We start from the raw sequence: 17,017 nt of genomic DNA on the forward strand, positions 1-17,017 counted from the left end.
TCCGCCTCCTGGGTTCACGCCATTCTCCTGCCTCAGCCTCCTGAGTAGCTGGTACTACAGGCGCCTGCCACCAGGCCCGGCTGATTTTGTTTTGTATTTTTTAGTAGAGATGGGGTTTCGCCGTGTTAGCCAGGATGGTCTCTATCTCCTGACCTCGTGATCCGCCCGTCTCGGCCTCCGAAAGTGCTGAGATTACAGGCGTGAGCCACTGTGCCTGGCCTAAGATGGTAAATTTTATATTACATGTATTTTACCACAATTAAAAAGTAAGGGAAAAGAAGCAAGGAAAATAATATAGTGACGAAATGGAGTCAGAAGTGAGGCTAAAAACCATCCCATTGTATCATGCCCCTACTGTATCTGAGCCACCCATATCATGTTCAACGTTTTCAGCAAATGAGGAAAGAGAATCTCTGTTAGTGACACAATCAACCAATACTCCATTAGGAAAACACAAGTCAGAAAAGCTGCAACTGTTCTTGATTCTAAAACTATTCTTGATTCTAAAACTACACACTCATTTATCTCCAAGACTTTGTTATGAGGTAAGTTTCACGAGGCTGAGTCTCATACCCATCTTCTGTAGAGTCTGTCCTATTGCTATTCATTTCACTAATTGCCAAGGAGTCATTATTCTTTATTTACCACTTGACCATGTTTGAAGCAGTAATTAAATTTTGTAACTTTTATCAACCGGTCTATTAATTCCTCTTGGGCACACAACAAAAGAGAAGCTTGATTGGAAATCACATGCTAGACTAACTCGTTTTCATTGTAAAGATCTAGGAGAGAAGAGAGTGATAGATTAGTGTGATGTAACAGATGTTCAATTCTGCGATGACATTTAATTCAGTCGCTCATGAGTTCATTTGCAAGACTAATTCAAGAAGATGTGAATATGAGTGCCCTCCTGTTAGTTTTTCAAGGGCCAGAAAGCTGTAACAAGACCTGATGATAAATGACACCATATCCCCTTGTAGTGGAACAAAAATGTCTGGAAGATGGCCTTAAGCATGGTGATGTATGCCAGCCTGACTTAACATCTTCATTAATAATCTTCCTGAAGACAGAATAAAAGGATACTTGGGAAATTTGCTGGTGAAACCAAATTTGGAGATAAGCACCAGGGAAATACAAGAAAATTGGGTTAGCTTGGAAGCTGGTATGGATTAAAAGACAATAGAGTAGATGATTGCAAACACAGCCTTTGTGGAAGAGTCATTACGCATGAAAGCATGTTTTGGCCAGAACTGCGGTGGAAATAGGGGCACTATGGTGGTTTCCAGAGAGTAAGAAAAGAACAGCATGGAGAGGAGAGACTAACATTTATCAATCACCAACTCTGTGCCAGGCATTTTTCATGCCCTCATCTAAACCTCACATACCCCTCCACTATTTTGATCATGAATTCATAGGTCATAAAAAACTCAGGTTTCTTAGGGAGGCCACACAGCTAGTGAGTAGCTGAGGAAGGCCTCACCCATGCCTGCAGACTCAAACCTAAGCTCTGTATACCGCCCTTGCTGCCTCCCAAGAATTTTCTCTGTGCTGCCACATCCAAGCATCAGAAGCCTGAAATTGACAAGCTGATAAATACCTGGAATTATACCTAATTTGCCAAAATTACCTATAGTTGCTGCTCAAAAAAACAAACAAACAAAAAAACCACTAAGGTTGATTGTTCTAATTAGATACTAGTTTCTAAACCCACATTGGAATTCTTGCATTTACCTCTGAATCTGGTTCTATTGCTAAAAATCTTGTGACCTCTCCTTTCCAACAAAGCCCTTATAGTCCAAATAAATGATATCATGTTAGTAAGACTATAACTTACGAATATAAATATTAAATTATTAATATATGATGGTGTCCTTTCCTTTTGCTACCCTAATGCCCCCCAAGGTGGTTTATTATCTGCAAACACCTCTTTCTCTGTGTTCACTTATCAAACCAGCCCCTGCCTTTCAAATTTCACTTCAAGTACTTCATCCACAAGGCCATCTGCAATCATTCCAGGCAAAGGCAAATGCTTTATCTCCTGAGTCTTATACTCTTTTTGAATTTTTCTCTGGCATTCCAGAAGTCCTGGGTCCTATTAAATTCAGTGCCATTGATGTGTATTAGAATTCTTTATGCACTTCCTTTTCTTTTACTACATTATAAGCTAGGTATGAGTAGGCAGCTGACCTTGTTCCTTTTGTACCCACTCAAACCTATGCCTCACATAGTTTCTATAAATTTGCTAAGAAAACAAATTACTTGATTTCATTCAACAAATGAACATAGCACTTACTATGTTCTAGGCACTGTGATATGTGCTTGGAATACATCAGTGAACAAAACAGACAAGGAACTAGTAGTGGTAGAGATGGTGAATTAGTCTGTTTTCACACTGCTGATAAAGACATACCTGAGACTGGGCAATTTACCAAACAAAGAGGTTTAATGGACTTACAGTTCCACCTGGCTGGGGAAGCCTTACAATCATGGTGGAAGGCAAGGAGAAGCAAGTCACATCTTACATGGATGGCAGCAGGTGAACAGAGAGCTTGTGCAGGAAAACTCCCCTTTATGAAACCATCAGATCTTGTGAGACTTATTATCACGAGAAGGTCATGGGAAAGACCTGCCCCCATGATTCAATTACTTCCCACCGGGTACTTCCCACAATTCCCACAGAATTTAAGATGAGATTTGGCTGGGGACACAGCCAAACCATATCAGATGGGGAGAGACAGGCAATAAACAATAAACATAATAAATACTTTCATGCTGGAAAGAGTTGGATAGCATGTTAGAAGATAATAAATGCATGGAGAGAAGAGCAGAATAATGGGCATCTGAGAGTCCCCACTTTCAGATATAGTGGGGGCTGGTAAGGTAGTCATGGGGAGAGGTGAGATTTGAGCAAAAGCTTGAAGGCAGGAGGGAGTTAGTCATTCCTGTCTGGGGGAAGAGCATTCTAGAGAGAACAGCTGGAGCAAGGGCCTCAAGGGAGGAGCTAACAGCTGTGAGGTCAATGCACAGTGAGAGGGGAAGTATGAAGACATGAAGTCAGCAAGGTCATGAGACACCAGACCAGGCACAGCCTTCTGGCAATTACAAACATTTTGGTTTTTACTCTGAGAGAAATAAGGAGCCACTGCAAGGGTTTGGGAGGAGTAAAATTATATGACTTACATTTAAATAAGGCCACTTTTGGTGTATGTTGACAATAGACTTTGGTAAGGGTAAGGGAAGAAACAAGTTGAAATGGTTTGTATCTGTTTCCCCAGCCAAATCTTATGTTCAGTTGTAATCCCCACTAGTGGAGGTGGGGCCTGGTGGGAGGGGATTGGATTATGAGTGTGGTTTCTCCTGAATGATTTGGCACCATCCCTTTGATGCTGTTCTTGTGATAGTGAGTTCTTTTTTTTTTTTTTTTTTTTGAGACGGAGTCTCACTCTGTCGCCCAGGCTGGAGTGCAGTGGCCAGATCTCAGCTCACTGCAAGCTCCGCCTCCCGGGTTCACGCCATTCTCCTGCCTCAGCCTCCCAAGTAGCTGGGACTACAGGCGCCCGCCACCTCGCCCGGCTAGTTTTTTGTACTTTTTTTTAGTAGAGACGGGGTTTCACCGTATTAACCAGGATGGTCTCGATCTCCTGACCTCGTGATCCGCCCGTCTCGGCCTCCCAAAGTGCTGGGATTACAGGCTTGAGCCACCGCGCCCGGCCGATAGTGAGTTCTTATGAGATCTGCTTGTTTAAAAGTACGTAGCACCTTGTCATCACTCACTCTCTTGCTTCTACTCTAGCTGTGTGAAATGCCTACTCCCTTTGCCATCTGCCAGGACTGTAAATTTCCTAAGGTCTCCCCAGAAGCCAAGCAGATGCCAGCATCATGCTTCCTGTACATCCTGTGGAACAATAAGCCAATTAAACCTCTTTATAAATTACCCAGTTGCAGGTATTTCTTTATCACAATGTGAGAAGGGACTAATACACAAGTGGAAGGCTATTTGGGGCAATAGCACTCATCCAGGTAAGAGGTGATAGAGATGTGGATGGGGGAGGTAGCAGCAGAGGTGGTGAGAGGTGGTTGATTTCTGGGTCTGCAGGATGATTCCAGTGTTTCTGGTATGGGCACAGAAGGATGGAGTGCCCATTAACTGGGAAAGCTGCAGTGGAGCAGGTGTAGAGTTCAGTGTGGGACATGTGGAGTTTGAGGTGCCATTAGACACATGGCAGCACAGCGGGGATATCAAATAACCAAAGCAGTAACAACAACAAAAGGGAAACACAATGGTTATGTAAGTGCTGTAGTAACTGGTGGGTTAGAGGAAGAATGTTACATAAAGGGAAGGATCACACCAAGTCATCATTTTGATGGCCTTAGGTTTAAGATTAAGTGTCAGGTATGCCAGAGACTCCTGTTTGTTCATCCCGTTTACCCGATTTCCTTTCTTCCTTACTCATAGAACCTCAGTTTTTAAATGGGCTTATGGCTATTCAGAATAAAGACAGCATTTCTCAGCCTCCTTTACAACTAGGTGGGATCATTTGGTGAAGTTCTGATCCACTAAATGTTAGCAGAAGTGTGTGGGATTTCCAGGAAGGTTGTTTAAAGCAAAGGTGGACTCATCTGAGAGAGGCTTCTTTTGCTTTTCCCCATTCTATCTTCTCACTGGAATGCAGCAGGAATGGTTTGACCTCCAGCAGCTACCTTGGGTGAGGAGGACAAGTGCCCTACTCAAGAGATGACAGATTGTAGAACTAAAAGGATCCTGGGTCTGTAATGATTTTGTGGAGCTATTGTGCCTTCCTTGGACTTCCAACTGCCAAACTTTTATGAAAGTTAGGAATAAACTTCTCTCTTGTTTAAATCACAAATATACCAAGTGCATTTAAAGTTAATTTGTCTTCCATGTCATCCCGAAAGAGCTAATGAGAGGGCCTTTTCAATGTCTTGATTTATAGTAAGGCTTGGTTTGGGCATAGGAAATGATAATAAAGGATTACATAACTCCAAAAAAGGGTGAGAGGAATCGCCTTAATAAAGTTGGGAACACACATGCACACACACACATGACCTTATCTACTTATTTCTGAGACAAATCATTGATCTGCTTGGAAAGCCTTTCTTGGTTCTCTCAACAGAACTGACAGCTTCATCTTCCAGACCTCCTACACCCACAGGAAACTTCTATCCTAGTGTCTATTACACCTTGTAACAACTTTGTTCACTGGCCTTGTTCCCACATGTCAGTGGACTGCTCATTCGGTGAATTTTGAAAAACTGTACTTTCCTCACACTTTTCAGAGCTGATAACTTTCAAAAATCATAAGTGTAAGTGGTTACAAAAGATGTAATGTCAAGTGTATTAGTGAATGTTGGTATTTTAATATAAAATTACTATATCACTCTTTTGGGTATTAAATGTGTCTAAGGGAACCTAATAACAACGGCATTTAATGCCCATTCAGCACCCATTGAAAAACACCCACATGAATAATTTAACTTATTATTTAAGTCAGAACTATTAAATAAATTCTTTTCCCTCTAGAGCTTATATTTTCATTCTATTTCTCCATAGATTTTTAGTTTAATGTAATATAATTTTATATGTGAAAATCTTTTATTGTCATTCTATTATTTCTCTGCAACAAAATTCTATAAATTGAAATTTGATTTAAAAATACTTCCTAACATCAGACTCTAAGTACTAAATATTTTTCCAGCTTGAGTTTATAGTGTAACTCTTATCAGTAACTCATTGGTCAAAACACATGTTTATTGCAAATTTGGAAATAATAATTATGCTCAAGAATAATAATTTATTGGTCATATGTCTGTTTATGAGATGAATGGGGGAGTTATCGTACCTCAGTTACAGGAGACTTCCTTTAATATTTTTAATTGCTCTTGATATGGCTTGGCTATGTCCCCATCCAAATCTCATCTTGTAGTTCCCATAATCCTTACATGTGATGGGAGGGACCTGGTGAGAGGTAACTGAATCGTGGTGGTGGTCCCCACGATTCAGTTCTCATGACAGTGAGAGAGTTCCCATGAGATCTGACGGCTTTATAAGGGGGTTTCTCCCCTTTGCTCGGCACTTCTCCTTCCTGCCACCATGTGAAGAAGGATGTGTTTGCCTCCCCTTCTACTATGATGGTAAGTTTCCTGAGGCCTCCCCAGTGCTGTGGAACTGTGAGTCAATTAAACCTATTTCCTTTATAAATTACCCAATCTCGCGTATGTCTTTATAGCACCATGAGAATGGACTAATATGGTACTCAGAGTCAGGTGCTGTAATAAAGATACCTGAAAATGTGGAAGTAAGTTTGGAACTGGGTAACAGGCATACGTTGGAACAGTTTGGAGGGCTCAGAAGAAGACAGAAAAATGTGGGAAAGTTTGGAACTTCCTAGAGACTTGTTGCATGGCTTTGCCCAAAATGCTGATAGTGATATGGACAATAAAGTCTAAGCTGAGATGGTCTCAGATGAACATGAAGAACTTGTTGGGAACTGGAATAAAAGTGACTCCGCTATGCTTTAGCAAAGAGACTGGTGGCATTTTGCCCCTGCTCTAGAGATCTGTGGAACTTTGAACTTGAGAGAGATGATTTAGAGTATCTGACAGAAGAAATTTCTAAGTGGCAAAGCATTCAAAGGGAAGCAGAGCATAAAACTTTGGAAAATGTGTAGGCTGATGATGCAATAGAAAAACCCATTTTCTGGGGAGAAATTCAAGCCAGCTGCAGAAATTTGCATAAGTCATGAGTCAAATGTTAATCACCAAGACAATGGGGAAAATGTCTCCAAGGCATATCAGAGACCTCCATGGCAGCCCGAACCATCACAGGCCTGGAGGCCTGGGAGGTAAAAGTGGTTTCCTGGGCCAGGGTCCAGGGTTCCTCTGCTCTCTGCCAGCCTTGGGACATGGTGCCCTGCATCCCAGCTGCTTCAGGTCTAGCCGTGGCTAAAAGGGGTCAAGGTGTAGCTCAGGCCATTGCTTCAGAAGGTGCAACCCCAAGCCTTAGCGGCTTCCACATGGTGTTGAGCTTGTGGGTCCACAGAAATCAAGAACTGAGGTTTGGGAACCTCCACCTAGATTTCATAGGATGTACGGAAATGCCTGTATGTCCAGGCATAAGTTTCTGTAGGGGCAGAACCCTCATGGAAAATCTCTGCTAGGGCAGTGCAGAAGAGAAATGTAGGATTGGAGCCCCCCCACACAGTCCCCACTGGGGCACTGCCTTGTGGAGCTGTGAGAAGAGGGCCACTGTCTTCCAGACCCCAGAATGGTAGATCCACCTATAGCTTGCACCTATGTACCTGGAAAAACCACAGACACTCAATACTATCCCGTGAAAGCAGCTGGGAAAGAGGTTGTACCCTGCAAGGCCACAGGAATGGAGCTGCCCAAGGCATGGGAGCCCACCTGTTGCATCAGTGTGACCTAGATGTGAGACACGGAGTCAAAGGAGATCATTTTGGAACTTTAAGGTTTAATGACTGCCTTATTGGATGGTGGACTTGCATGGGGCCTGTAGCCCTTTTGTTTTGGCCAATTTCTCCCATTTGGAATGGGTGTATTTACCCAATGCCTGTGACCCCATTGTATCTAGGAAGTAACTAACTTGCTTTGATTTTATAGGCTCCTAGGTAAAAGGGACTTGCTTTGTCTCAGATGAGACTATGGACTTGGACTTTTGGGTTAATGCTGGAATGAGTTAAAACTGTGGGGAATGTTGGAAAGGCATGACTATGGTTTGAAATGCAAGGACATGAAATTTGGGAGGTGCCAGGGGCAGAATGATATGGTTTGGCTGTGTTCCTATCCAAATCTCATCTTGAATTGTAGTTCCCATAATCCCTACATGTGATGGGAGGGACCTGGTGGGAGGTAATTGAATCATGGGGGTGGTCCCCCATGCTGTTCTCGTGATAGTGCATGAGTTCTCATTACATCTGATGGTTTTATAAGGGTTTTTTTCCCTTTTGCTCACACTTCTCCTTCCTGCCACCATGTAAAGAAGGACGTGTTTGCTTCCCCTTCTGCTATGATTGTAAGTTTCCTGAGGCTTCCCTAGCCCTGCGGAACTGTGGGTCAATTAAACCTCTTTCCTTGATAAATTACCCGGTCTCAGGTGTGTCCTTATAGCAGCATGAATATGGACTAATACAGTTCCTTTGGTATTTTTATACCCATATCAGTATAAAATATAACTTAGAATGAGTCAGACATCTGTCTGTCTTTTGGAAAGTGGAAATAGGGTAACTGTGAAAGGTAAGTGGAAAAGTGGAACTGGCTTCACTGCCCTGCAAGCACATTCCAGGCAGGTCAGTTTAAGGACCTAAAAATGGATTCTGTTAACACTGTTTATGCCTGTGTACCCCTTGGAAAGTCTTCACATATCCCCATGGGCACACATACCCTGTGTGAAAACTGTGGCCATATATGACTGCTATTGAGGGCAGGGAGCATATCGTATTCATCTCTGTGCCATGGTATGTGGCACAGTGCCACTTAAATAGGTAAATATTTGTTGAATGGGTGCTGAGTAATTGATACCCCAAAGTTCAGTAGCTGCAAAAGTTAAAAGAACTGTTAAAAGAGCCCTATTTGAATTTTTGGTCAATATCTGATAGAAGCCAGATTTAGGATCTTCTGTAGTGAAATCCTTAGACTTAGGTAAAATCCAAAGAAATTTTAAAATTATTACAGCAATTGGTTCCCTCCCACTACTCACTCACAGACAACAGGATTAGGTAAATGACTCAAGAAATAACATGTATCAGCTTGCATTTGTCAATTCCAAGATGCAATGAGATCATTCCAAGAATTTTTAATCATTGCTACTACTCCTGCATGGTATACTCTCTGTGTATTCTTAGTAAGACTGCAATAATAAGCAGGAGAAGCTATTAAATATTCCCTGGACATCAGAACTGTTCTGGGTATTGAGGATATCACAGTGAATAAGTTAGGTGACCAGAAATGTACTGTCTGTCTGGGAAGTGGACATCTAATCAGGGAATAGCGATTGGAGTGAAACATACTGTGATAAGGAAAGTAAGAGAGTACTGGAAAATCACATAGGAGGGGCTTTAAGATGGAATTTTAGAGAAAAAGAAGGCTTTCAGGAGGGAAATATGTCCAAATTGAGATCAAAAGGATGAGCAAGTTAGAGAGGAATCAGAGAGTACAGACAACATACTCTACTGTATATTGTATTTGAGTAAAATATACCATGGAATATTACATTTTATTCAAATAGAAGGAAGAGCATGGGTGTGAAGATCTGTAAGCAAGAGGAATACTTTATATCTTTATCTTGTTTTGTTTTTATCTAGGAATTATCACTTTCTAATAGAAAACATATTTTACTTACTTTCTGTTTCCCTTAGAATAAAGCAGACTTTTTTGTTTGTTTTGTTCATCTTCTGTACTCCTGCACCTAGCATATATTCAGCACTCCATATATATCTGCTGAATGGACAAAGGATTGAGTGATATGTTTGGGAAACTGGAAGTTCAGCCTCAATGCACAGAAGCCTGGGAGGGGAATGGTGGGAAGTGAGGCTGGAAGGAATGGCAGGGGTCAGATCAGAACGGGGATGGTAAATTGTGTTAAGTCATTTGGACTCAATCCTGAGGCATGGTAGGGTTTTAAGCAGGAATTGATGTGGTCAGATTTGAGTTTCAGGAAACTCCTTCTGTCTTCATAGTGGAAAAATGGCTAAACCAGGCAAGGCTGAGAGTAGGTGGATGAGAGGATGATGCTGGTGCCCTGAACCTAGGGGTGGCGAGCAGACTTGCATACACTGGGATTTCTTAGTGAATTGCCAGAGATAAGAATGCTGTATCCTCCCTAGCAAGAAGCAGCTCTACTCCTACAGACTCATCTTTCACAGAGCCTCAATGACTCATATCAACCAAAGGTAGACTGAGAAAAAGAAGAAAAGCATCCGAAGTGGTCATGGAGATCTAAACACGTGGTGAGAGGATACAATTTACTATCCTTTGAAACCCTAACCGGTTCTAGAATACCACATCAGGTACCATATCTGTCTACTTTTAAGAAGTATCAGTTCAGTAATTTCACATTATCCTGATGACAATGTGTTCTAGTGGCTCAAACTGTTCCTACCTGCAGTTTTAAGAGTAATCTTCATCTTAAAGTTGAAGGAGTAAGCATCTACCTTTGTGACAACAAAACCTATTCGAACTTTAATTTGAAAAAAAAAAAAAAAACCCTTCCAACTTCTAAGGCAAAAGCTTCACTTCCCTTTGTGCCTGAATTAGCAAGTATTTTTCACCCTAAAAACAAAACAATCCCTTTGCTAGTATCGTACCTGGCCTTTAATACACCACCAACACAGGTTTTCAAATGAAGTCAAGAGGGTATTTGGCAAACAGAATCTGGCCGAGCAGAGTTGCTATCATACAAGGCAGATTTAAACTGCTTTTTCCTCTATTTGTTGGACACTTTCTTTGATTAAAATACTTCAAATGATGATGATAAACTGAATCTGGGGTACAACAGGAACCAGAGTTAATTGCACAATTTAAATCCAGAGGATACAGAAAGAAAAACATCAGGAACATTGTCTGTATTTTCATTTTTAATTGCTCATGAAACAAGGTGAAAGACTTTAGGAGATAATGGAGGCTGCTGAGTTCTTCCCTAACAAGCCAAGTGGTCTCCTTGGTAACGCTATGAGAGCCCCAGCCTAGGAGGTCTCAGTGGAATAGAAGCTCCTTGAGCCCTAAACAAGACCTTGGCCCTTGAAGAAACGATAGCACTGCCTTGTTTAATGACTGTTTGAAGATGTCTTTCTCTTATTTGTTCTTCATCTGTCCAAGACACTGAGCTGAGAGCAGGGAGCGGGGATACCAATTGCTGTCTGCAGAGAAGCCTGGGGTTCAGATTGGGGATGGCAGAAACTTTATGGAACAGAAAGTCAAATTTGAGGCTCCTTTTATAATTTTAACACTACTTTCCAAAAACACCTTTCATACTGTAGAAATTGTGAGCTTATGTTAATCTTTGCAGAGGTTTGTTTGATGGGGGGGGTCATAGGACCACGTGGAAGGAATATTCTCCTGGCTAGGTCAACTTCATGTCTGTGATTCAGACTCATTAAGAATAAAAAGTGGTTCAAAATGCTGAACCCCCTCTAAGTGCTTGTGATAAATGACTGAGAAAACTGATTATAAACTTCTGCAAGACATTATAGAATGCAATAAATAAAATGTTTATGGGACAATGTTTTAAGTCATTATTTTAAGGATGCTCTGTCATGAGTAAATGATAGAGTCCCTGTTGTTGGACTCTATCGAAAGGAGTTAAATTTAAAATTGAACTGACAGTTATGCCTTTACAATTCATAATCACCACTGTTGTATGTGACTTAATGCTTACTTTGCACAGTTGCCGAGCCCACCATTAAAATTGTATGTGGGTTGGAGGGTGAAGGAACAGAAAGTAAATTCTTGGTTCTATTTCTCACATGCTGTTTTTCCTCCCAGTCCATCCTGGACACCTGGACTGCTTCCAGTCTGAAGAGAGAGGTGCCAAGTGGAAGTGCCTTCAGTGCCTTCATGTTGAACTTGGTTGGCAGTTCAGTGAGTGAGTCCCGCCCAGAGAACAGACCATGGGAGGGAACCCTCTGACCTGACCTTCACTCCAGCTGCCCTTCTCTCTCTTTATCTCAGGGCAGAATAACAGGCTGGATGTTATGCAATGATCTTCTTATTTATTAAAACTAAAAGAGCACAGCCAACAGAAGGAGGGAGAGGAAGCCCTCTTCCATTTTATCTCATTTATAATAAGTCTGGATTGTAGCAAAGTCACGCACAGGGTGTTCCCCAAGCCACATAATTCCTGGCACATCCTCTCTACGGTATTCTTGTTGACCAAATGTGCATGCATAATTTTTGTGTATATATGTACATATATATTTTTCATTCATTACCATGGTTCTTAACATTTTCAGAATCTGCAACTCATTTTAAAATTTGATGAGAGTAAGTTATAGACCCTCTTCCTAGACAAATGTTCATACAGACATCCTGTGAAAATTTGCAAATAGCTCCCTGAAAGCCCATTTGTATCTCAGCAAACAGGCCCTTGAGAGGCTAAAAGGCTACATTTGCAAAGATTTTAAAATATCACGTGTTGTATTTTCGTTGGTTTTGCTCAGCTTACATATTATGTAACGTTATCTTTTTTCCCTTTGATATTGAAAACTTGAAGATTTGTGCCAGTTCCTCATCTATAACGTAATGCGGAGTAAAGATTTCTTGATCCAGGTCATGTCCTGTCCAACTAATCTGAAGTTACTACAAAAGAGAGCATGGGCATGGAATCATGATAGGCACAAGACACTGATCAGAGACGGGGCTGTAGATGGCAGGACCATACTCAGCTAAAGGCCACCAGACATTCCATTTTCAGTTATTCTGGAGTTGTGGAATTTAATCCTAAAAGTACATCAGCTCATCCTGGCTCTAATGCCTTATTTTCATCTCAGCTATTAAAAATGTTACACTTTTTTTTTGTTTTTGAGATGGAGTCTCGCTCTGTTGCCCGGGCTGGAGTGCAGTGGCACGATCTGGGCTCACTGCAATCTCTGCCTCCCGGGTTCACGCCATTCTCCTGCCTCAGCCTCCCGAGTAGCTGGGACTACAGGCGCCCGCCACCGTGCGCGGCTAATTTTTTGTATTTTTAGTAGAGACAGGGTTTCACCGTGTTAGCCAGGATGGTCTCAATCTCCTGACCTCATGATCCGACCCGCCTTGGCCTCCCAACATGCTGGGATTACAGGTGTGAGCCACCACGCCCGGTCTACTCAAACTTTCTAAGGCCCAATTTATAGCATTCTTTTTCTATGCTCTTTATTTTCCCCCTGAAACTATCTGCAGAATCAGTTTCCCTTTCCCCCGTCTTCCCATCACATTCGTTTGTAGCTAAATACTGTAAAGTATCTATCAAGCCTCTCACACTTTAGATCACTTTTCTTTTCTCTTCTTCTTTTTTTTTTTTTTTTTCTTTGAGATGGGTCTCCCTCTGTTGCCCAGGCTGGAGTGCAGTGGTGCCATATTGGCTCACTTCAACCTCCGCCTCCTGGGTTCAAGTGATTCTTCTGTCTCAGTCTCCCAAGTAGCTGGGATTACAAGCATGTGCCACCATGTCCAGCTAATTTTTGTATTTTTAGTAGAGATGGGGTTTCACCGTGTTAGCCAGGCTGTCCTCCCAAAGTGCTGGGATAACAGGCGTGAGCCACTGCTCCTGGCCTTGATCACTTTTCTAGAACCCTCTTGTCTGCCTCACTACAATAGGAGGATTGTAGGAGAGCTGTTAGTTTCTTGCACACGGTAGGTGATCAGTATGAATTTCAGAGGCAGTATGCATAGTTCTTAGGCACTTTGGCTCTGGAAACCAAAAAGTTGAGTTCTAATTCCAGTTCTACTATTATCTGCTTATTTTCAGGAAAAACACTTACATTTCCCAAGTATCAATAGCCACTGGGCTATTGTGAAGATTAATAATATATGACATCAAAGGCGTTTGGCACAGTGTTTGGGTCATAGTAAGTGTTGAACAAAGGTTAGTTAAATAGTTTGTTGAACTGAACTTTTTGAAAGAAATGTTTTTCATCTTTTTGATGTTCCTTAGTATAGTTAATAGTGATGGTATATAGCCAAAAATAAAGGGATCATAATTTTTTGACAAAATTGAAATTTCCTATTATTTTCAAGTCCTTTTAAACAATTTTTACTTTCAGTATTTACAAGTACCAATTTGGCTAAGAAAAGTTTCAGCTTGTATTCTAGCCAGCTGTAGAACACTGGAGATATCTGTATGGTGCTATGTGATACTGCCTTGCCTTTAACTTTGTCCTGAAATCTTAAACGACATGGATCTACAGCCTCCAAGAGATCCTAAGACCAGTTGAACAGGTGACTGATACAGGTAGTGTCCTGAATGTGGTCCCTAGACCTATACCTCAATTTCTCCCTAGTCATCATCAAAGAGATCCTTCTTGGTTGGGCATGGTAGCTCAGGCCTGTAGTCCCAGGTGGCTCATGACAGTAATCCTAATGTTTTGGTAGGCTGAGGTGGGATGATCACTTGAGGCCAGGAGTTCGAAACTAGCCCGGGCAACATAGTGAGACCCTGTCCCTACAAAAAACAGAATTAGGTGTGGTGGCAGGTGCCTGTAGTCCCAGCTACTAGGGAGGCTGGGGTGGAGGGATTGCTTGAGCCCAGGAATTCCAGGCTGCAGTGAGCTATGATCGCACTACTGCACTCCAGCCTGGGTGAGAAAGCAAGACCCTGTTTCTGAAAACACACACACAGACACACACACACACAGACACACACACACACACACAGAGACACATACATGGATCCCTCTCTCTTCTCTTTCGTTACAGGGACAAGGCCAGAGAATTAGAGAATAAATTTACTACTGTGGGGGGAGAAGAAAACCAAACCAGTAGCTCACTTTATTCTAGTAACGTCTCTGGATACAAAGAACAGCACAAGTATCTACTCTTTAAAGATTTTAAAAAAACAATTGTATCAACATGAACTAATCCCTCAAACCTCTTTCAAATTGGGATTAAGTTTGCTTGGATTTTGCTCATTTTGAGCATCTGAGTTTGAACAAATGTTTGAGGGCAGAGATTGTGTTTCATTCATCTTTGAACTTCTAGGACTTGGATAATCAGCCATATATTGCAATATATGCAGTAAGTTTATATTGCTGATTAAAAATATGTGACTATATGTTGCATTGAAAAGGCCTGTAGAACTTGGTTGTATTAGAGTATTCATTTTTAATAAAAAGATGAAAATAGGCCAGGCGTGGTGGCTCACGCTTGTAATCCTAGCACTTGGGGAGGCCAAGGTGGGTGGATCACCTGAGGTCAGGGGTTAGGGACCAGCCTGGCCAACATGGCGAAAGCCCATCTCTACTAAAACCACAAAAATTAGCCTGGCATGGTGGTGGGCGCCTGTAATCCCAGCTACTCAGGAGGCTGAGGCGGGAGAATCGCTTGAACCCAGGAGGCAGAAGTTGCAGTGAGCTGAGACCGAGCCGCTGTACTCTAGCCTGGGTGACAGAGCAAGACTCCATCAAAAAAAAAAAAAAAGAAAGAAAGAAAAAAAAGAAAAGAAATGTTATTAAAAACTATCTTCACTTCAAAAGTTTGAGAAAAAAATCAATTTTTCTGAGAAAATCTTTAGTATCTGAATCAGATAGATTGGGGTATTTCTGAGAATCAATTTTTGTTAATCATCAGTGAGCATGTAATTCTTCACTTACTAATGAAATTCTATACTTATTTTCTTGTTTTTATGTCTCTCTTTAATATTTAGCATATTTCTTTCTGAATTCCTCTCTAAATAAGAACTTGCTACATGTTCTTCATATATTACATGTGAAAGTGTAGTTTTATGACCTTGGTTTTTATGTACAAATCAGTCAATAGCAGTAGTTACTCTCTGAAACGTCATTGATAGGATTTATTTGATGATGAGAAATTAGAATCATGTAAACATTTACATTATATGTTAATGGACTGAGTAGCCAACCTTGTTGACTGATTTTCTTTTTCTAATAAATGACATTTGAAAAAGTCAAAATTGACAGGAGGGAAAAAAAAACTTGTTTTGGGGGTTTTCACAATAGTCATTCATTTTTTCCCTAGTTAAATATCTGTGTCTTTTCTCAAGCAATACATTTTGCTGCTGAGATGGTTTAGAAAATTAAGTTTTAGCTTTTTTTAAATCTTTGTTTAGATTTTAGGTCACCATCAAAAGGCTTTTTTGGTTCTATTATCCTGTCTCCTCTACGTGGCCATATCTATCCCAGCTCTAGGTGCTGGCTGGCAGCTCAAGGGAGCTCAGAATTGAAGTATATGCTAGGTAAACATATATGTCTTGGAAACCTGTTTCCTATCTGTGCCCAAAGCTAATCAACTGGATGGAGAAAGGCTTCTTTTCATGTTCCAATTGTACTTTATTGAAAAAAAAATGCATCCTCAAGTTGCAAAATCTTGTTTAATGCAGCTATTTTATGGGCATCTGCCAGGATTTCTTTCAGCACTCTTTTTTTTTTTTTTCAAAAGATCTACTAAAACTGATATCAGTGACTCTCTTGTGTGAAATGATTTTGTTAATGACAGCTGAAGGTATTCAAAGAACCACATTGAAAATTCTGGAAGTAACTCATTTACGATCTAGGGCTTAATATCTGAAACAATATTGTAGAGAAGAATTCTTCAGGCCAACCTTCTCATATTGCTCAACTATTTTATAACAATGAAGTACGCCTATTGTCTTTAATAACATATCTCTGACTCAGAGGCCAACACAGTTCAGAAATGGCCCCAGAATCAAGTCTGAATTAGGGTTGCACCTCGGAAATATCCACGGCAGTCCTGCAGGAACTGGCTTTAACTGGCCATTATGTACAAGATAGTCTCCATGGAGACAGATATTCTCAGACCATGAGAGGGGAGGTTCAAGGATCCTGTTCAACTTAAGACAATTTCAAACCTGCTTTGGAGCAAATTGAATTCCTTGGATATCCTTGTAAATTAATTTAATCTCCCTTGCAGGATATGCTGGGCCTATTTCAAACCCATGCTCTTTGGATGTGGTCTCCATCATTGAGGCTAACCCTAAAAGAAGATTTTCTCCATGGGCGAGATTCGGGCTTCAGCACCGGGCCTAAGGCAATTGACCATACTGTGTCTGGCGCCAGGTTGGGCTCCCTTACCTGATATAGGTTGGCAAGATGGTGGTTAGTTTTTATCAAAAATGGCTGGTTCACCCCTGGGTGGTCCACATCGTGTGCTGCTGCAGCCAGCAGTCCAAGCATGATGTCCAGAGGTGTGAGGAAGCTGGCGAGCTGTTAAAAAAACAAACTGGGAGATTGGTATGTTTTCACAAATAAGCTCATAATCATTTTGGCTAAATCAAACACAATGGATCATCATGGCATTGTTTAAGCCT

The 17,017-nt window shown here is 41.3% G+C and overlaps 1 protein-coding gene across 3 annotated transcripts in view; it reads right to left on the reverse strand.

Moving 5' to 3' along the window:
- Positions 1–17,017, reverse strand: part of PDE7B (phosphodiesterase 7B) — a 341,149-nt gene that overhangs the window by 19,495 nt on the left and 304,637 nt on the right. For all 3 annotated transcript variants that reach the window (XM_011978438.1, XM_011978440.1, XM_011978439.1), the window contains one exon: positions 16,782–16,913. In XM_011978438.1, the coding sequence (XP_011833828.1) occupies positions 16,782–16,913 (132 nt within the window). The remainder of the gene's footprint in view (positions 1–16,781; positions 16,914–17,017) is intronic.

Source organism: Mandrillus leucophaeus, unplaced genomic scaffold, assembly GCF_000951045.1.
Source record: "Mandrillus leucophaeus isolate KB7577 unplaced genomic scaffold, Mleu.le_1.0 Scaffold194, whole genome shotgun sequence".
NCBI lineage: Eukaryota > Metazoa > Chordata > Mammalia > Primates > Cercopithecidae > Mandrillus > Mandrillus leucophaeus.